The following is a 22,792-nucleotide window of genomic DNA, read 5'->3' on the forward strand; positions in this document are numbered from 1 at the left end:
GCAAGTTAGTCGAGTTAACTCAAGTTGGCTCGAGTCTTTTCTTTTGATGTTTTTTAATTGATTTTTTTTTTAAGTTTTTCCTTTTATAATTTGGTTTGCTTGAAAGTTGATCTTTATTATTTTATGAATTTGGCATGTCGACTCAAGTCAAGTTTTATTTTAAAAAAAAATAATTTTTTTTTCCATATTGTTCTTCAATGTTTGATTTGTGAGTGACATATCAACTCAAGTTAAGTTTTATTTAAAAAAAAAATAGATTTTTTCCCGTATTGTTCTTCAATGTTTGATTTGTGAGTGCTTCTAAATTTTTCTTACTCATTTAAAAATATTATTATCACATGGATATATTTTATTATGTTAGGGAAAATTTAACTCCGTCCACAGCATAAGGCCATCTTTCTAGTAAATTATAAATTTGTTGAATACTATACGTAATTATTTTAAAAAATTTACTAAAAAAATTCTACAGAATGATGATCATTTGATTTCAATGAACTTAATGAGGTGAGCAAACTCATGCAAAGTAAGATTTTTGCCATGCCAGTTGCCCTTCAAAGAGGGCGAAATCAGTGGCCCAGTGGGGCCATGGGAAGCCGGAAGCTGGAACTGCCAGGGTCTGTCTCAGATCTTCCTTTCAAACTAATGTTTTATAATAATAGTAATAATAACTACTGATGTTTGTTACTTGGGTGAAAAACACACCTAAAGTTCCCTGCAAGGGTCCGTCCTTGCTTTTGTTTTAGCAGTAGCAGCCAACTAGCCATCTGTATATGAAGATGTCCACCGGACAGCACAGGCCATCTTGATGTCGAAGTGAAGGGTTGATGATGGTGGTGGTTAGATAAAGAATTTCTGTGTATGCCTTTCATCCTAAAGAATTTTCATTAATTGTGTTATATAAAACTCAATTTCTGATCACTTTGAACTACTTGTTTCGTAACTTTTCGGCTGCGATATCAATGTTTGTGGGTTGGAAAATGATCTAATTTAGGTAAACATCTAGCATCTATTCACTAACTAAAATATCAGTTTTGTGAGTTGGGAAATAATGTCTGTCCATTTCAAGGAAGTGCGTGGATTGTATGGGACAGTCCATCTAGTGCAAGTTTAAGTGTTAATTTAAATTTAAATCCCACATGGGTTGATGACAGGGGGTGTTTTGGAATTTATATTGTTTGGAATTATAATTGTGGTTTTTTTAAAATGTTTTTCATATTAAAATATATTAAAATAATATTTTTTTATTTTTAAAAAATTATTTTTGAGAAAAAATCAACAAAAAATCTAAAATATATAAAAAAATCAATTTAGAGCGGAATTTATTTTTTGAATTTTCTGGAATGCAATTAAAGTTCTCCTCCTCTAGTGACAGTTCATTATACATGGGTGCTGAAACGCAATTACAAATGATGTTTAAAATAGTAAGATATATTCTACATGGGTAACTGTGGTTTGTTATGAACTGAATTATTTTTTAAAAAAAAAAATAAGTAAGAGAAAGAAATTTTTCTTTAAAAAAAACTAACAATGAATTGAAAAGCTAAAAGGTATATTTAATAAAATAAATCGATAACTATATGTGATAATAAATATATAAAAAACTTTAACGCTAATTAAAAATTAAGTTTGGAAGTTAAGAGAAAAATTTATATTAAGATATTTGATTTGTGATGTAGGGAGCTTTTTAATTTTTTTAACTACACAACAATAATATTATTTTTTATATATATAAGTAACAATTTAAACCAAATTTTAAAAAATAATTTTGCTGTGTAGCCCTTCATTTCCTTAGTAATATATTTTTGTTAGGCACGATTTTTTTTTTTGGCTTGGATTCTTAATTTGATCAAAATTGCAAGCAAATAGAAAATGTATATTAAAAAAACAAGATAATTTGGAAAAATGTAAAAAAAAAAACATCCCACCGATCTTTTTGGTTTTTAAAGAACATTTTAATGATTTCAATGCAAGTATATGAATAACAAATATAAGAACATCACACCACTCAAGCATTGTCGCCTTTTTTAAAGGCACGAGAAGGAAAGACTTCAAATAAATTTCATAGTTTTAAAACCCGGCCCGACTTGGTGGGTTGACCCGGGACCCGTCCAACCCGGGACTGGAACCGGGTCAGGTTGATGAAAAAATAAGGTGAGTTATGACCCGGCGTGACCCGACCCAGTGGGTTGACCCGGAAACCCGGACGACCCGGCAAAACCTGATTAAAAACCCGGTTGCAACCCGTTGACTTTTGTGTTTTTTTTACTAAAATGACGTCGCTTTGAATTTTTTTTAAAATAAAAATTGACCCGGCCGACCCGGTCAAAACCCGGAACCCAAACCTTGAACCGGGCCACCGGGCCGGGTTTAAAAACCATGCATCACACCACTCAAGCATTGTCGCTTTTTTAAAGGGACGAGAAGGAAAGACTTCAAATAAATTTCAAGAAAAAAAGCTAAAATTCATGAAGGGCTGCAAGCATGTTGTCCTATAAAAATATAAAGTAAAAAATCAATGGTATATAATAAAAATAAAAATATTTAAAATCATTTGATTTTAATGAATTCAAATTAAAAAGAAAGAAATTAAAGGCATTTACAAGTATAGCATAGACTTTTGGGCGAAATCCAACTACACAGGCCTACAAGAATGATATCTGCTCATGTTTTTTCTTTTTTTAAAAATAAAATAGATATTGTGTCATGCATTGTAGCAGCCTATGCTCCATCTTCTAGTATGAGCATTGAATTTCTCTTATTAGTAAAGGAAGCTTAAGCCAATCATGGAGCTCGCGCCTTTCGCACCACCATATGATTGTTTTGTGAGGAAAACAAAAGGGAGGGCTTTGACCCATTTTACACAAAGACCTCTTTTCAACCTTTTCCTTATTTGTAAATGCCTATACAATACCATAAAACATTATAGTAAAGGAAGCATAAGCCAATCATTCAGCTCGCGCCTTTCGCACCACCATATGGTTGTTTTGTGAGGAAAACAAGGAGGAGGGCTTTGACCCTTGCTACATAAAGGCCTCTTTTCAACCTTTTCCTTATTTGTAAATACCTATAAAATACCATAAAACATTAATAAATCCATTAGTAATCTTATATTAACCTTCAATCTTCTTGCTAAATGGAACTTTTCAAAAAACAAATAACTAACTCAATTAAAAAAACACTCAGGAGCACCGATCAACCTTCTTAACTAAGATGAAGGGTTAAAAACCATATAATAAAACTTTTCTTGTTAAATAGAATTTATTGATATCAAAAAAGGCTTTTTGAACGACCAAATTATAGGTAATCGACCCATTTTCTCTCTTCTTTCATGTTTCTTTGCAACCCTCTCTCCTCTCTCTCAAATCGAGGAGGCAAAACATTAACAAAATGAAGTTTTTAACCAAAACTTAAAAACCTCAAGAAATAGGACGAAAAAATGAATAAAAAAATTGAGCAATAAAAAAATAAAAAAGTGCTTCATGCACATTGAAATAAAAAGAGGCCAAGTATTCATTTTAGTTTAAAATTCAATCCTAAAAGTTGTAATTTTTTTGAATCAATAAAATTGAATCTTATACTACTAGATTAACCATTAAATTAATATAGAGACTTATTCTTGACACCATGAGAACCTTTCGTCAAGTCAACTAAAACAAATTGAAAAAACCTTAATGGGAAAGAATTAAATGACCAAATAAAAATTAAATGACCAAATAAAAATTAGAGGACAAAAATAATATTATGAGAAAAAATACTAGCTATTATTCTTGACACCATAGTTTTTAAACCCGGCCCGGTGGCCGGCCCGGTTCAAGGCCCGGGTTCCGGATTTTGACCGGGTTATCGGGTTTTGACCGGGTCGGCCGGGTCAATTTTTATTTAAAAAAAATTCAAAACGACGTCGTTTTAGTAAAAAAAACAAAAGTCAACGGATTGCAACCGGGTTTTGACCGGGTTTTACCGGGTCAACCCGCGGGGTCGGCCGGGTCACGCCGGGTCATGGCTCACCTTATTTTTTCATCAACCCGACCCAGTGCCAGCCCCAGGTCGGACGGGTCCCGGGTCAACCCGTCGGGTCGGGCCGGGTTTTAAAACTATGCTTGACACCATGAGAACCTTTCGTTAAGTCAACTAAAACAAATTGAAAAAACCTTAATGTGAAAGAATCAAATTAGATAAAAAAAATCAAATGACCAAATAAAAATTAGAGAACAAAAATAATATTATGGGAAAAAATACTAGCTAATTGGTGTGTGTTGCTCATGCTAGCTAATTTTTTTCTATTTATTCAATTTAATACCCGGCTTAGAAAAAATAGGGTTGAATATTTGTTTCAGTTTTAAATTTGATCTTTGAAACTTTAATTACCTTAGATCAATAAAATTAATTTTTTTTTATCAAACGAGTATCAACTGAATGCTAAAAAATTCTCAACATTATATCTAAATAACCAAAATAAATCATCAAGTCTAATTCCAAATAAACATAATATAAAAAAAAATTAAAAAAAAAATGTAATTAAAAAAATAATCAGAGGACAAAAAAATGGGCTGGACCTTTTCCCTTTATAGTGCCAGCCCCAGGTCGGACGGGTCCCGGGTCAACCCGTCGGGTCGGGCCGGGTTTTAAAACTATGCTTGACACCATGAGAACCTTTCGTTAAGTCAACTAAAACAAATTGAAAAAACCTTAATGTGAAAGAATCAAATTAGATAAAAAAAATCAAATGACCAAATAAAAATTAGAGAACAAAAATAATATTATGGGAAAAAATACTAGCTAATTGGTGTGTGTTGCTCATGCTAGCTAATTTTTTTCTATTTATTCAATTTAATACCTGGCTTAGAAAAAATAGGGTTGAATATTTGTTTCAGTTTTAAATTTGATCTTTGAAACTTTAATTACCTTATATCAATAAAATTAATTTTTTTTTGTCAAACGAGCATTAACTGAATGATAAAAAATTCTTAACATTATATCTAAATAACTAAAATAAATCATCAAGTCTAATTCTAAATAAACATAATATAAAAAAAAAATTAAAAAAAAATTAAGTAATTAAAAAAATAATCAGAGGAGAAAAAAATGGGCTGGACCTTTTCCCTTTATTGTTCATTTTAGTCGGATCCGGGAGAAAAAAAAAGTGCTAAACATTTGTTTTAATTTTCAATTTGATTTCTAAAATTTTAATTATTTTAAATTAATAAAATATAATTTTATTTTTTTAAATAGAGCATCAACCAAACACCATAAATTATTTTCTTAACACCACAATATCTTCATATCTAAGTAACTAAAATAAATCATAAAATTTAATTTTAATTTAACTCAATGTGAAATAATTAAATTAAAAAAATAGAAAAAAAAAAAGAGAACTCACTGTGTAGTATTATTAGAATCCACTGTTTCTATATACGCAGTAAATTAAGAAGAGATTTAGTTCTTTGTTTATATATATATATATATATATATATACACTGAGTTTACATGGGAGCTTAATTGGACCCAGGAATCCAAATGAGAAGTCACAGACCCAAAATTGGTGTGGCTTGCCCACATAAACAGCCTTCCAATCAAATACCACTCAAGAAGCACGCAACACAGAATGAAGAAAGCCGGTTGTTAGGGGGTCAAATGAGTCCCACACTTATTGAAGTGTCTTTGTAAGCTAATCAATCACCAAGGATACAGACACACAGGCCAAATGTTTGCAAATAATTGAGACAACAAGAGGCATCTTCTCTTCTTAATTCTCGCAAATTCTCTTCGTCTTTTCTTTTTTTGTTCTTTTTGCATTTTGATCCGTTTTTCCAATGAAAATTTCACATATTTCCTAGAAATTCACTTATGTGATATCCACCCACATCATTGACATCTCTTGTTTTTGCGTCCCTGATCATTAGCTTGTGGATTTTGACCTAGCATCATTGATTAGGTTGACTCCTCTTGACATGTGTTCGTGGCAAGTCCACGATATAGAATTTGAATATGTTATGTATTAGTTTTATCAATAAATTAATAAATGACATATAATTTAGTTCTAGTATTGTCATAATGTTTTTAATAATTTAAGGAACCTGTTATGGATTTAGAATTAAAAAAAAAACTTATCTCTTTCTTATGATCGTGCAACGTTAATAAAGAAAATGTGATAAATTAAAGTCTAATATGAGATCTTAATTGATTTAAGTAAAAAAGAAATATATTGTAAGAAACTTTGATTCAAGTTTTTTTTAATTAAAAACTCTTTTACTTTTTCCCTTTTAAATATTTAATGATGTTATAATTTTTTTTAATACACCGCCTGATGTTATTGGATGACACTTAAGTGTTTTAGATGATTGAAAAATATAAATGTTTGGTATAGAGGATTTTTAATTATATTTTTATGCAAAATACCACACAAATATTCAAAATACAAAACATATACACCATAAGAATAAGGTAAGACTATCTTCTTGTTATTCTTTTCATTAATGTAATACCATGATGTATTATATTTATATTTTTTCCTATTATAAAGAAAAGCAAAAAGCTATCATTACTATTTATTTTTGCATTTTAAAAAATTAAAATTTTTAATTTATTTATTTCAAATTAATATTTTTTTATATTTTTAGATTATTTTGATGTGCTAATGTCAAAAATAATTTTTAAAAAATAAAAAAATATATTATTTTGATACATTTCTGAGTGAAAAACACTTTGAAAAATAACTGTAACTACACTACTACACATGCTATATTATGTTATATAGAAAGTTAGATAATGACAGCTTTTCACTTTATTTGATACTAGGAATATATATATATAGACACACGCGTGCACGTGCAAGTATATATGTATATGATGGATCATATATTTTTGTATGTTTAAAAAATTCATGATTAAAAGGGTTAAAGACATGATAATAACCCAATGTATCTAGGCTTGGTGGAATGACATGGATTCAACTTACTTACAAACCTGACATTCTTTGGTTTAACTACGTACTGTCCAAGTATATGTAAGGCTGACAAGGTGCCAGATCCAAATATGATTAGGTTTTAAATGCATGTGTATCTGATAAAAATACTAAACCCAATTGCCTTTGGTTTGGCTATACGCTGAGTTCAAGTGTGCATCGGTCTGACAAAGTGCTAGATCTAAACATTCTTGAATTTAGTTATGCAATAAGCCCAAGTACATGTGGATTTAACAAGATATCAGACTTAACTTCTTTGGGTTTAACTACATGCTGAACCCAAGTGCATACAAGTCTAACAAGATGTTGGACCCAACTTTCTTAGGTTGAGCTCTGCGTTAAGCCTAGGTACATATAAGTTTAGCAAGGTGCTACATCTAATTTTTTTAGGTTTAACTATGTACCAAACCCAAGTACATGCGAGTTTAACAAAATATTAGACCCAACCTTTTGGGTTCAATTATATGCTAAGCCTAAGTATATGTGGGTGTGACAAGATGTCAGATCCAAATTTCTTGGGTTTAGTTGCACACTGAACCTAAGTATATGTGAGTGTGGTTAGGTGTTAGACCTAACTTCTTTGGGGTTTGCATCATGTTGAGCTCAAGTGCATTTGAGTTTAACAAGGTTTCAAACCCTTTACCCTTAGGTTTAGAGTCATTCTAAATCCAAATACATATATAGTTGGTAATATTTTTAGGCTCTATGTTGGGTCACAAGAATTTACATGTTTGTTTTTATGTCTTTTAACATAAAATGTTAAAAGTCAAGAATGATTATCTCTCTATATTCCTAGGTGTACAAAAATATTCTAAGAACTTATCATATTTTTATCAAAATTAATATTGTACAAGAGATATTCATTTATCATTAATATTGTATAAGATATATTTATTTGCATTAATGTTATTAGGAGGAGATGACGTTTCAAATCCTTTATTCAAGTAACATGATAAAGTTCAGAGACTATATATCATTTGAACCATATAGGTAAATGGTTCATATATTTCCTATTCTATATTCATACTCTTGTTTTAAAAAGTATTTATCATACATAATTACAAATAAATATTTTTTTCTATATAATTTAAAATTTATTACCTCATTTATTGAAATCTTTATTCAAAGTCATTGACTTTATCATTTTATATTCATACTCTTATTTTATAAAGCATTTATCATACATAATTACAAACAAACACTTTTATTCTAAATAATTTAAAATTCATTATCTCATTTATTGAAATTTTTATTCAAAGTTATTGACGTTATCATTGGAGGAACCTTAAATCCCACTTTAAAAGATTATTTCGCAAGCATTGGGTCTTCCAATCACTAATCATTAATTTCTTGAACTCTACAGTTGGAAACATTAATATAAACATGTGATCATCCTCTATCCAAATACTTAAAAAAAACCGCATATTTCTAAATATATTAGATTTTAGAACATCATTAATTGACACCATTTTTATGAGAAATTGATCAAAAAGCCATTAACTGTTCTTTCAAAACTGGTTTTTAACATCTATAATCATTATTAATGGCAAATAATTAAAAAAACCTGGGGATAGGACATGTCATAGACCTCCCTGCAGTTGTTAGCATGTTTACTCCATCAAAGTTTCATAACTTATTAATCAAGGACAAGCCCTTACCCAAGCCATCTTTGAATCCCAGAGACAATATTAGGCTTTGCCACCCCAATAAATCCTAGCACATGAGGTAGCTCTTTCAGTTTAAACCTCACAACCACAAGTAATCCTTTTTATCATGAGATAATTGTATTATTTAGAGGATGTTGGACAAAATGACTTGGAAAGTTTTCCACCTTGATAATCTCTTAGTCTTTTTAGAGATCGTTTTTGTAGATATGAAACTCTTTCAATAAGCAGTCATTCTAAATGTGATCCTTTTAGCCACTGTAGGATCGAAGTTAGCTACTAATCTTGTCGTTTCATGCCATAATCATCCAGCTCCCTAGAGCTTATTCGACAAAGGTTGGGCCAAAGTATAGAAGATAGATAAATTCAAAACGAAATCTAAAATCCTTATGAGATATAGGGATCACCTTCCTTCAATGGTTGCATGTGAGCTACATGCACCGTTATAGCTATTTCATATTTTTAGTGAAATTTAAGGGAATTTTAGTCTTTTTCCCATATAGTGACACTCAAGTAATTTTTGTGACTTTTAGGAATATTTTATTTGTCTTTTTATACATGTATTTGTATTTTTTTTGTGTATTTTGTAAAATACTTGAGATAAATATAAAAAGAATGATGATGTGGGTCCAATGCTTAAGTTATCCCGTCATCGCGTGAGTGTCTAAAGCCTAATTCTTAGATACAGGTTATGCATATTTTTTAGCTATTCCAACGTAATCTTTCTTTTTAAGAATAAACGTTATTTGTTGGCACATCTTATTTTTTTTATAAAAAATAAACCGATGTCAATCTAAACAAAAACAAATATGGATTATGCCCATTTATTTTTTTTGCAACTTGAACATAACTCTCATTTTTAGATTTAAACATCAACATTTCGACAAGTCTCCTATTTTTAGGAATTGTTATCATTTTTTAGATGTCTTCTATTTTTAGGGATCGATGTTAACCCTCAAAATCAAATTGAAAATAAGCTATAATATAACAGCAATTGAATAAAATTACAAAAAAACACAAGTAAGAGTAACCTTTCACTTGAAATGATGTTTCTAGGGTGATGTCGAATTTCTCTTAATCATAATTAACTTAGTATGTGAATCTTTGAGGCCAGTGTCTAATTTATAGTTTTTAGTTTTCTTAAATTATTAGATGATAATTCCAATAGAATCTTTATTTTCCCTAAAATAACTTATTTTTCTATACCAGAAAAAATATAGGTGTCCCGCGATGCGATGTTGTGTATCACAATTTATAATAGATTCTTGATATGATTTTATCACATTAATTAATTGTTTTGCCTTTGGTCACATGTAATATATTGAAATATTTTTTTAATATTTTTTTATTGAAATTTTCTTTTGAGATCATGATAAGTTTTTTATTTAAAAAACAATGCTTTTGATTAGAGAACATGCTTTCATTAAAATAATAAAGAGATGCATTAAGAAAATAGAGTTTAGATTGAAGACATACATTAATTTCAAAAGATTAAATTTTTTAATAAACCTTTATGTTAATTGTTGCTGCCGTTTATTCAAAAAATTGTCAATTTTTATGAAGATTAGAGCTTTTTTATGATGATATTATCTATTGTTTTTATAGATAATTATGTATTGGATTGATATATAGAATTTTTAAAATAATTTGATTATTAATAATGAATGAGAATAAAATATCTATTATTTAATTTTTTTGTATAATTTTTCTCAATTGTTCTCAAAATAATATATGCTCTTTCATTTTTAATTCAAAGCGTTGTAGTAGTTTTTTTTGAATATTTTTTTATTTTTGAATTTCTTATTCAATGAACTATGTTGTTAATAAAAAAGCCTATTTTATTATAGAAAATATTACATTAATTAGAAAAAAAATACATTTTTCCCTCTATAGTTTTATTTGTTATCTTTTATGTGAATGTTTATTTTTTTATCATGTAATTAAATAAAAATAAATTCTAAAAAATAAAATTATTGAACAGATAAACAGATTAACTTGAGACATTATCCTTTTCAATATTTTTTTTTATAAAAAACCATTAACCTAATGTTGTTTTATTTTTTATATAAAAAGTCAAACTAGATTTTAATTGGGTTGATCGAGTTATTAATACACTTATTAGGTGAGCTGGATTATATCGGGTTATCTTCCAACAATTTAATTTAAAACCTTACCTAGACTAGAGGTCAAGTTGACAATCAACATGATAAACCAAATCAAATTCAAATAATATTATTGAAAAGTTTCTTAAAATAACACATAGGATAATGAACTGGTGTTTAATTATTATCGACCTTTTTTAGAGTGTTAAATGTTATGTTTTAAAGTGATTTTTATTCAAAAATATATTAAAATAATATTTTTTAAAATTTATTTATGATATTAACAAATTAAAATGATTTTTAAAGATTAATTTTAAATAAAAAATCAAATTTTAAATAAAAAATTGAGGTAGCTAACCAGCCAAACCTTCAATTGTATATATTTTGTGATTGCTATTTTTTTTTTTGTGTGAGTGAGGGAAAGTGTTATTGTTGTTGTTGTTATTATTATTATTAAAAAAATTTCTATCCCCTACATCATAATTAATATTGTTATTATTTTATACTGCCTCGCTTCATTAATAGTTTGCCTTTGAAGTTTCTAGCCCATAGAGTAGTAATTACGTTTCCGGTAAATCATTTTTATTATTTAACCATTTATCAAACACATTAATTATTTTGATGTAGTTCTAGATAAAAAATATTTTTTAAAAAAATTATTCTTAAATTTTTTTTCTATCCCCTGCATCATAATTAACATTGTTATTATTTTATACTGCCTCGCTTCATTAATAGTTTGGCTTTGAAGTTTCTAGCCCGTAGAGTAGTAATTATGTTTACGATAAATCATTTTTATTGTTTAACCATTTATCAAACACATTAATTATTTTAATGCATTTCTAGATAAAAAATCATTTTAAAAAACAATTATTCTTAAAAAAATTTTCTACCCCCTACATCATAATTAATATTGTTATTATTTTATACTACCTCACTTCATTAATAGTTTGCCTTTGAAGTTTCTAACCCATAGAGTAGTAATTACGTTTACGGTAAATCATCTTTATTCTTTAACCATTTATCAAACATATTAAATTAAATTAAAGAACATGTAGAAAAATTAATACAAATATTTATTAAAAAAAACGTTGAACTTTGTTCAAAAAGGCATTTGAGGCGGTTGTTTTTTAAAGTGCTTTTTATCTAGGAATGCATTAAAATAATATTTTTTTAAAAATTATTTTTAATATTAGTAAATTAAAATTAAAATGAAATAAAAACATAAAAAAATAAATTAATTTAAATTTATATACTTTTTTAAATTTCATGAACGCATTGCTTTTCCAAACCATACTTAGAGCCCGTTTGGCTAAGCATTTGCGACTGTGTTTATTATGTAATAGTTGCAATATATCTTTTGGTTATGAAATCAGCCGTGATTTTTATGCATGGATCCTACCGTTATCTGCCTTGAAAATGTTGTTTTGTTGAAGCTAAAATTACATGCTGCTTGTTGCGTTCCTGCCTCTCTCAATCTGCTTAATGCATGAGCCCTACCAATATCTTCTAACTAACATTCCACATATTTCTGCAGAGCTATATTATTTGTTTTCTTTCCTTTTTTATTTATTAATAATTGCAAATCTTAATATCCATTTATAACTCTAGGTTCCCTTCCCATCTCATCTCTAGATTTTGTTTAGGTATTTGATCTCCATTTTCCCCTTCTAGCTTTACTATAATTATATATTATTTTTTATACCGTGATTTTGGTTTTTAAGTCATCGAATTTTTTTGGCCGGATCAGGTCCAGTCCAAAGTTAAATGCATTGAACTTGATCTGACCTAGTAAAAAAAAATTAATTTTTAATTTTTTAATTGTATTTTATTTGAAAAATTAGAAGGAGATCACTTGATGACATAACATTTGCAGAATTTGATCACAATCCTAATTTTATTCCTGATGATATTTTACCTGATGTTGTTGTGCGTTTGTAGTTCTTATCGGATAGATTTTATACGTGAAATCAATAAAACTGTAGTTCTTATCGGATAGATTTTATACGTGATGAAATTGTAGATAGTTTAATGGAACAATAAAAAATATTTGATATAATTAATATTTATTTTATGATATAATAGCAATACTTAAATCTAACTCTACGTTATCTTCTGTGTTTTTTGTCAAACTCAATAACATAATGTTTGGTTATCTTCAGCAGCTATGTTTTGGCTATGGAACCCACAAAAATCTGATGTTTCATCGCAGGTTTTGCACAAGTAATTTTTTCATGCTTCTCGCTTTGTTTCTGTTAAGTGAAGAGTTGTGTTTCTGTTAAGTGAAGAGTTGCCCTTTTTACTGATCACATAAGTGAACATTGGGGTGTGACTCGCCATTGTTCACGTGAACAATGGAGTGTTTCCGGTCGGACCAGATCTGGTTTAAAGCTAAATGCATTGAACCGGGTCTGATAGAGTGAATTTTTTTTAATTGTGTTTTATTTGAAAAATTAAAAGGAGATCGCTTGATGATGTAGCATTTATAGAATTTGATCATAATTTTAATTTTCTTCTTGCTGGGTCCGATCTAGTTAACAAAATTCAATTTTTATTTTTATTTTTAATTGTGTTTTATTCAAAAAAATTAGAAGGAGATTGCTTGATAATGTAATATTTGCAGAATTTGATTGCAATCCTAATTTTATTCTTGATGGTATTTTACCTGATATTGTTGCACGCTTAAGAAACCATGAAAAATATAGTCCTTGCTCACGTAAACATTAGTTAAATCTATAATATTTAAATTAAAAACCATCAATATTAATATATATATTTTATAATCTCAATTTAAAAATCATTCTTTTAAACAAACACATTAAACTACTTTTTGTTTAACTTTAATTTCAATCACAGTTTTAACCAAACATATATTTTTCCAAACCAACTTCAACTAAAAGTATATTTTATAAAACAACTTTTTATAAATTATAACCATAACAGCTATTACAATACCAAATATATTTTTAACTAAATATATATAAATACTAAACTAACCTTAAATAAAAAATTTTTTATATTTTTTTTTTCAAACAATAATTACAAAAGCTATTGGAATACTAAACTTACATTTAAGAATTCTCAAGATCAACAAGGTTTCCCCTCTGTTCTTAAAATCTAGAATTTTCAATGTTAACCTTGTAGTTTCTAAACTGTTTCTGTCACCCTTATCGTTTAAATTGCTAGGAAATCACACCCTTTTTCATCCTTCTCCTATACATGAATCTACAGAGATAAAAACATAGTTTATCTGAAACGAGTGGAAACATTAGAAATACACTGAAGTCAAAGGACTTTATTCCAAACTAAAATTATCCAATCTCTCCCTCCTATCATTCCGTCCTGTCCAGACTCCATATAAAAAACACTTGCCGAATCCAAACAACTCACCCATCCTTCCCTCTCTTCCAGCTCCACCGTCCCGTTTCAACCCCGATTAGCCGACAAAAGTCACACAACCACGGTCTCCGATTAAAAAATTAAATACTATTCTATCTCTAACAAAATTATAAGTAAGTAAATAAATAAAACACTCTCAAAAGACTAAAAAAACTATACTCTAAAAAGCTATGCTCCACACTTCTCCCTCACTAACGCCACTCCTCCTCCTTCTCCTCCTCTCTCTAACTTTGCCTTCACACTCTCTCAGTAGGGTTTCATTTTCTATAATGTAGAAAAAGTGAAACCCTAATTCATTCTTCCTATCACAAGATCTAAAAAAAGTCACTATAAATGGGGAATTGTTGCAGATCTCCGGCCGCCGTAGCTAGAGAAGATGTGAAATCGAGCTTCTCCGGTCAAGATCACGGAAAGAAAGATAACACAGCTAAAAAAACACCGCAACCAATCACAGTCCTCACTGGCTTCCCCAAGGAGAATATCGAAGAGCGCTATTTAGTAGATCGTGAGCTAGGTCGGGGAGAATTTGGCGTAACGTATCTGTGTATAGAGCGAGACTCGAGAGAGTTACTTGCCTGTAAGAGTATTTCGAAGAGGAAGTTGAGGACTGCTGTGGATATTGAAGATGTCAGACGAGAAGTAGCGATAATGAAGCATTTGCCGAAGAGTTCGAGTATTGTGAGCTTGAAAGAAGCTTGTGAGGATGATAATGCGGTGCATTTGGTTATGGAGTTGTGTGAAGGAGGGGAATTGTTTGATAGAATTGTTGCTAGAGGTCATTATACTGAAAGAGCCGCCGCCGCAGTGACTAGAACGATTGTTGAGGTTGTGCAGTTGTGTCATAAGCATGGTGTGATTCATAGGGATTTGAAGCCGGAGAATTTTTTGTTCGCGAGTAAGAAAGAGAATTCGCCTTTGAAAGCTATTGATTTTGGCTTGTCTATTTTCTTTAAGCCAGGTGAGAAATAACTTTATTATTAACTGATGGGAAAATGGAATGATAAGGGTTTATATTAGATAAATAAGTGATTTTTTTTCCCTTTCCTTTTCTTGCGTGCGTGTGTGTAAGTAATGCATTGATGTAAGTATGTGGTTTGTTGCTACTTGCCTGGGTAATTTAGTATTAGCGAAAACGCTGGAATCTTTAGTTACTAGAGTGATAAGACTATTGGAGTATCATGCTTTGAAATGTTAGGAAATTCCTTTTAATATTCTGTTTAATAGTCTACATTTAGCATCTTAAGTTCTATGTGGTAATTTTTTTATGATGCCCTTTCTGAAGAACCTATTGTGGTTGCTCTAATAAGAGGATTGGGATGCTATTTTGTTCGAGGACAGTTTTATTTTAGAGTTCATGTGTAGGATGCTTACCATGTTTAGTCACGGTTAGGTTTTAGATATGAACTTGATGTTTTCTTCCTCATAATTGTCATAGATATTTTAGGTGCATCTGGGAAGACAACTTCTATTTCAAAAAATTGTCACATGCTGGCCATATGGTGAAAATCATTGAAATTTTTATTGTTTTTGATTATTTTTATATCTAGTTACTATATTATGCTAATGTTCGTTACTGCCTAATTTTTAAAAGGTGAGAGGTTCTCTGAAATTGTGGGAAGTCCTTATTACATGGCTCCAGAGGTGCTCAAGCGGAACTATGGACCAGAAATTGATATATGGAGTGCAGGGGTCATTCTCTATATCTTGTTGTGTGGTGTTCCGCCATTTTGGGCTGGTAATTATACTTGGGGTTCGCACCCCTCTCATGCATTTACCATGTTTGCTTGTGTGTGTTTGTGTGTTGTGGTGAGGGAGACTGCAGCATGAGTGCTTGCACCATATTCTAAGAAACTCCTTTCCATCATTGTATGATGCCTTCAGTGTATGAGCACAACTATTCTTTCTTCATTTTGTTCTGTACTCCTGCTTTTTATTTATTTTTTTGAGCTTTTCTTGAAAGCAGGGTTATTATTATTATTATTTTTTATGAATACAGAGTCCGAGCAAGGAGTTGCCCAGGCCATTCTTCGTGGGATTATAGATTTCAAACGGGATCCATGGCCAAATATTTCGGAGAATGCTAAGAGTTTAGTGAGGCAAATGCTGGAGCCAGACCCAAAGCTTCGATTAACTGCAAAACAAGTGCTAGGTATATTTTATATATGATTTTATCATCTGGGAACACTGTTTCTTTGTTCTTTTGGGTTGGTGGGTGTGGGAGCATGGGGTTGCAAATTCCGTCTGATTTTGGTATGATTTTACTCTTTTGGGAGGTTGTTTCTTTAATTGAGATTCTACCTGGTTATTAAAATGCATTACATCACTGAACACTCCTAGAATAGTGGAGTTAAAGATAAGAGGTGAAAGAACCTGAGGTATTATAGAATTACAGTTCTGACCCTGTCTACAGCCCCCACAATTTATTAGATATATGGCAAAAATTCTGAAATTTGCAGTTCTGACCTGTTTAGGAAACTATCTTCACTCACAATTTATCTTGTTATGTGGACAAAAATGTGGGACTTGATAAATGAATCTGTAACAAGTGCTATGTTGCTCAACAGATTTGATAATGCATCATAGTTTGAAGAACTACTACAATATGCAAGATATAACTGGGAATGCTACAGTTTCATCTAGCTTACAAGCCTTAAAAAATCTTGATTTATAACTTCATCATTATCTCTCTTGCTGTATACATGGTACATTATTGCTGCTTTTAAGCCTAAAAATTTTAGCATCTCCCTAGTTAATATTTTGCTTCAGCAAGCTGTTCATTCTGTCCAGGAAAAAGCTATGATTATCCTCTTTATCTAATGGCGTTCTTCATGTATCATGATTTCAATACTTGTCACATTCGAACAACCATGATTAATATTTATTATCTTTCACCTAATGTTTATGTTTCTACTTATAGAGCATCCTTGGCTCCTAAATGCTAAGAAAGCTCCTAATGTTCCTCTTGGAGATGTTGTCAAGTCAAGACTTAAGCAGTTTTCAATGATGAACAGATTCAAAAGAAAAGCTCTCAGGGTTAGTTTTTTATTCCTCTATAATTTTCTTATTGTTCATCTGATATTATTTTTTCCCATCCAGAAATAAATAGTTTGGTACTTTTAACTAGGTTATTGCTGATTTCTTATCCATTGAAGAAGTTGAAGATATCAAAGAAATGTTCAAGAAGATGGACACCGATAATGACGGTATTGTTTCAATTGAAGAATTGAAAACTGGACTTCGAAGTTTTGGTTCCCAGCTTGTGGAGTCTGAAGTTCAAATGCTTATTGAAGCTGTGAGTACACTTTATGCATCTCAGTTTCAAGTTTCATCAAACAGTATCTGTACTTGGCTAAAATAATCAAACAGTATCTATAGTATACCTGCTATATGTTTTCCCCTTCAACAACAGTACTGGTAGCGTGATTGCAATGGATACATCTCAGAGTTCTCTTTTCTCTTATCCGCAATGATTTTCGTATTAAGTGAGGGATGCACAAGTGAGGGATGTACCTTTGACATTGGAGAAAGTATTATGCAAGTGTAGGTACGAGGCTTTGGCATTTACACGTCAAGAGAATACATCAAGCCTAGTTATCTGACCAGTTACTTAATTTGCCACACTTTAGCATAATCAGTTGTCCCGGAAGCAATTTTAGTTCTAATCTTTTGTTTAGGTGGTCTATTCCTGCACTTTCCAGTTGTCTTTCCTGAAACAAATAATTTGCATCTTTGAGGAAATCTGAAAGTAGGATTATAGATTATATTTCTACAGTGATAACATGGACAAAATGTTTAAATTTATAAACTGGATTCCAGCTTGGTTTGGAAGATGAAGGTTTAGGTTCTAGCATGAAGGTTGAGGGCTCCCAAAAAGGAAAAAATACAAGGGAAGCTGGTGGCTACTAGACCAAAATTACATTTTTATAAGAGATTTACTTTAAGCTTCTGAATAGAATGCTCACTCTTGGAACGTAAGGGTGTAAAAATTATGGTGTTTGAACATTTCATTGCTGCTAGAAAATAGTTGGCTTAACTACAGGGATAGCCCACAGTTTAGAGCAGATTTCATCTCCACCTTGCTCTAAAACTTAACCTCATATTCTCTCATGTTTTTTGATGCGTGACCTTTTTCAATCCTCTGCTATAAGTGCCCATGGAAATTATACTAATTTCCTATCCTTTTTTCTCCATAAAACAAGCCAATCTTTGAAAATGTATCCGAGAAAAGCTAGGGAAAAATCTGAATTCTTTGCTGTTAGTTATCCCTCTCTTTAAACTGTGTACACGCTCAACATCTGAGTCTTATCGAGTTAGAATTAGATGCAGCCATCCTTCATCCTTTTATTCCCACTAACATGCTCTCTTCTGCGGTATCATTACACTGGATATTTGATCTCTTCCTATGTTTACATCCTCTCAATAATTCTGCATTTGAACTCCTTTCTTCACTCCCTTGGTTTTTCTTAACACCATCTCCATCATCCCTTTCCCTGTGTGATGTACTCTTTCAAAGTCAGTTATGGTATCTGGCTTCAGTTTCTTATTTATCTTTTCATCAGACTGTGTTGTGGGGAATAGGTTTGAAGAGATTCTTGGGCTGGATTGGATCTGTAGGAGTCCAGAGATTGGTGAATGACTGGAGCCTTGTTCTATCTTGATTTCAGACTTCTGATGGGGTTTGCCGGTGATAAAGGTGGACTATCAATTACCTTTACAAGTAGGTATATATATGTTCTGGAGGGGTTGTGAAGGCAGTTTATGGATTCCCCCCACTTTTTTGGTTCCCCTGATTTTTGCTTTTTAGCATTTCATTTGGAAAGTTAACAAGCCACCATCTCATGCTTTCTGTTAGTCAAATACGAGAAAGAACTAACAAGGGAGACATCAAAACAGATGGGAAAGCTTCTGAGGTTTTATAACCACAATTTAAAGCTGAAGGTTGAAATTGAAGTCTACCTGGTTAATGAAGAATTTGAGTTTACATGTGGTTTGATGAAGAATTCAGGAGTTTTCACATGCTTGCAAGTACATGCATGAATTTGTTTGTTCCTTCTTCAAAGTGTTCAATCTTTATCATTTAGGCAATTGTTAGAACTAAGTAACATTGAAAATGGTTGGGAGGATAGAAAATAGTGTAAGAATTGGGTAGATGAAGAGGAGAAAGGATGAAAGCAGTTTCTCTTTCTCGGTTCTTACTTAGTTTGGTGGACAAGATAAAAAAAATTTAGATGACAGGTACCATAGAACAATACTCATCTAATTCTTGTTTTTCTGCCTATCCTTCGAATTTGGATGAGTTGAATTATGTTGGAATCAATGTGAGGATTGGATTCATGTATTCTTTACTCGATATGGATCCACCTAAAAATGCGTTGAGCATTGCTTCTGTCTCTAGCCTATTCTTTCTTACTTGTCCTTCCTCATTCCTTTTGTTAAGCAAACATAATGTTAAGGAATATTCTATATCCAGTTGGTTCTGAATGGATTACTTGTTTGCCGACAGGTAGATGCTAATGGGAAGGGTAAACTAGACTATGGGGAGTTTGTCGCTGTTTCTCTTCCTCTCCAAAGGATGGACAATGATGAGCATCTTCGCAAGGCATTCTCCTACTTTGACAAGGATGGCAATGGTTATATCGAGCCAGATGAACTCCGGGATGCCCTGATGGAGGATGGAGCGGATGATTGTACAGATGTGGCAAATGACATCTTCCAAGAAGTAGACACTGACAAGGTGAATTGGCAATGCTAAATTTAACATTATATGCTAATCTTGGCCCAGGAGATTTCAGTCTGACATCAATGTCCTATTAATGCAGGATGGAAGAATCAGCTATGACGAATTCTTTGCTATGATGAAAACTGGAACAGATTGGAGGAAAGCTTCCCGTCATTACTCTAGAGGGAGATTCAACAGTCTAAGCATGAAGCTCATGAAGGATGGTTCACTAAACCTGGGGAGTGAGTAAACACATCCACAGGGCCTATGCTTAATTTATCCTTGCAAAGAGAGTAGTGGGTCATCACCATACATCTTAGATTTGTTTTCTTTTATGTGGGCCCCTTCTGCTTGTGGGCTTACAAGAATCATGGAGGCTGAGGACGTCTTATGTGTCTGCAAAATGTTAGTTGTGTAAAAATGATGACTGGTACCACGGTGCAGGATGTATGATTCTTTCCCTTTTCTTCTCACTACTTTTAACCTTCGGTAATTGTTTCTTGTAGACAATGCGAACATTGGTGGGGGGAACTCTGTAGGGCTGTAGTATATTCTAAAAGGAAATGCGTTGTGTTCTGGGGCTCCCAACTTTTGACACCCTTTTCTTCTGCTCAAAAAACACGAGAAATTAGTGAAGTAATCTGCAAAAACAACGTGTAATGCTATTAGTAGGAATAAACTTCTAGATGGGTGCATGTATTTTTATTAAATTTTGTTCTTCAAAGTTATACATAAGAGCATACCTAGCCAGCAATTGCCAGTTAGTATTGAGATGTTGATTGATGTTACTAGAATTATTTACATGCAAGTAAAAATTTGTAATTGTTATATTTGAAAGATGTAACTACGTCCGTGTACTTCATTCTCAACTTCATGGGTGCGTGCTATGTTCTGAATGATTTGAGAGAGGAAACGAACAAAGTGGTCACGGTAGCCTCTGTTCGTTTTATAACCAAATCAGTCCAAACAGTAGCCAGCCCAGAGCACAACCATTAGTGGTCTCAGTTCCCATGGCATGTTACCTCCCCACCCACCCCTCCCAAAAAAGAAAAAAAGAAAAAAAAAAGGACGAGAGGGCAACAGGATTTGAAAAAAATGTATAGTAAAAGTTAGTTAAACCATATTTGAAAATTAATTACCATGTGCAAAAGGAAAGAAAGCTAAAATCTTCAACAGAATAAAATAGACCTTTGGAATGTTAGAAAAATTATATTAAAATGGTTCTCGTGATTCATGAGTATTGACACACCACGCTTCCCATGCCCAATATGACATGACATGTTAAACACATTTGGTGTTGTTACTTTTATTTCAAGGCATAGGGTTAAAAATCGATGTCCTGGGTAGTTGAAAATATAAATAACTATCAACATGCAATTTTATGATGATTATAATGATATAAAATTAAATAAAAAACTATAAACTAGTGTACATGTATAACCCAAATAGATTGCTCTCCAGCTTGATTTGACCTTTATTCGAATCCATACATAATTTAGTTAGGCTAACCAATTGGTTTATACTTCAGTTTAAGGGGTTGTTTTCTAGTCCAAGCATTTATTACAAAACTAGGTTTTTCCTTTATTATATTAGGATCGAGTCCTCTAATTTAAATTCTTAAAATCTTATTGACTGACACACATTATAAGTTATAACTTTCAAAGAAGTCAGTATGATGCTTTATTCTCCTGTGCTTACCTATAAATTATTAGTACAATATCTATCTTTTTTATCAATAGTTATTTTTAGAGGGAGCCTAGCTTTCTCATAAATGACTATCTCCCACTAATCTAACTCTTTAGAGGAAACTAACCTTTATCTTCAATCACTCGCAAGTGCCAACTATTCCCATCAATAGGATAGGGCATAACAACTAACATTTTTTTTTAAATTTTTTTCAGGTTACCTATAAAAAAAATAACTGTTCTCCATCATTACACCATGAGGTAAGCTCACATTACCCAAGCATACCAATATCTTGGTTCAAAAAAAAAAAACAAGTTACTTTAAAAACATCACACAAAACACAAGTTCATACAGAACATGTTTTTCACTCTCCTTTTCTTTATTGTATATTATTTCCATCACAAACTTTATTAACTAATGTTGGTGGAAGTGCTAAATGATATTGTTATATATATAGTAACAGCTTCACACTTTTTTACTTTCCTAAGGAGTGAGTGCATATAAGAGTTAACTAAATTCCTAAAGGAAAGGTAGAATGCTATACATATAAGTAGGCACAAGAACACTCTCCAACTCTATTAAGAATCTATTCCTATTACAAAGAGTATTCTAAAACTAGACATTCTAGACATGAACTCTAATATAAAAAATATAGCTTTATTAAGTTCTACCCATAAGAATGGATATTGTCGTCGATCTCCCTCCAACTTTCACTTGCATACTCATTATAGAAAAACACCCCAATACGAGATAAGATCAATAATTATACATGCTTTTAAAAATAAACACCATCAAATGAAAAATTCTCTAGTTTGCCATCAAATACTACACACTCGTCTCTTCAAGAATTGTTATATATAAAGATTGATTTAGACAACTATGATGGTTTTATACACTTATAGAACATATAAAGTGCCTTGGAGCTTAAAATACAAGACAATAATGCTTTGAAAAAAATCCTTCTAATAACAGTCTATGGATCTATTTGGGTGTTGTATCACATCCTTAAGTCTAGATCCATTATTGACTTTCGTGATTTTTCTGCCCAAATCATCTCTTTTTTCATCACTAGTATACCGACTAAAAAAAGTATAATTAAGTTCTTTGCCATCATACAACAAGAAAATGATAGAACTTAAGCATATCTTCAAAGTTTTAATATCAACATGAAAAGTCTACTAAAATTCATTGCCACCAAAATCCTGAATAATGGAGTATATAACTATTCTTTATGGGAATGACCGTACATTTTTTATGAATA

General features: G+C 31.2%; 1 protein-coding gene across 2 annotated transcripts; it reads left to right on the plus strand.

Annotated features, from left to right (window-relative positions):
• The first annotated feature begins 14,062 nt into the window (after nucleotides 1–14,062).
• On the plus strand, nucleotides 14,063–20,622 carry LOC105121930 (calcium-dependent protein kinase 13-like). Of its 2 annotated transcripts, XM_011020799.1 has the most exons (8): nucleotides 14,063–15,084; nucleotides 15,718–15,861; nucleotides 16,123–16,275; nucleotides 17,044–17,159; nucleotides 17,251–17,418; nucleotides 19,630–19,860; nucleotides 19,946–20,091; nucleotides 20,353–20,622. In XM_011020799.1, the coding sequence occupies exons 1-8, from the start codon at nucleotides 14,460–14,462 to the stop codon at nucleotides 20,390–20,392; spliced, it is 1,623 nt and encodes a 540-aa protein (XP_011019101.1). In that variant the 5' UTR covers nucleotides 14,063–14,459; the 3' UTR covers nucleotides 20,393–20,622. The 2 variants fall into 2 exon arrangements, with proteins under 2 accessions (XP_011019101.1, XP_011019102.1); XM_011020800.1 differs by having other exon boundaries at nucleotides 14,065–15,084; nucleotides 19,946–20,609.
• The last annotated feature ends 2,170 nt before the right edge of the window (nucleotides 20,623–22,792 follow it).

This window comes from Populus euphratica, unplaced genomic scaffold, assembly GCF_000495115.2.
Source record: "Populus euphratica unplaced genomic scaffold, PopEup_1.0 scaffold46.1, whole genome shotgun sequence".
NCBI classification, from domain to species: domain Eukaryota; kingdom Viridiplantae; phylum Streptophyta; class Magnoliopsida; order Malpighiales; family Salicaceae; genus Populus; species Populus euphratica.

Bases quoted from the DNA above. Each gene is read 5' to 3' on its own strand.
- LOC105121930 (XM_011020799.1), top strand. From the start codon at position 14,460: ATGGGGAATTGTTGCAGATCTCCGGCCGCCGTAGCTAGAGAAGATGTG. The intron at 17,419-19,629 runs GTGAGTACACTT...GTTTGCCGACAG, and splicing joins TTCAAATGCTTATTGAAGCT to GTAGATGCTAATGGGAAGGG. The intron at 20,092-20,352 runs GTAAACACATCC...GTTTCTTGTAGA, and splicing joins TCACTAAACCTGGGGAGTGA to CAATGCGAACATTGGTGGGG.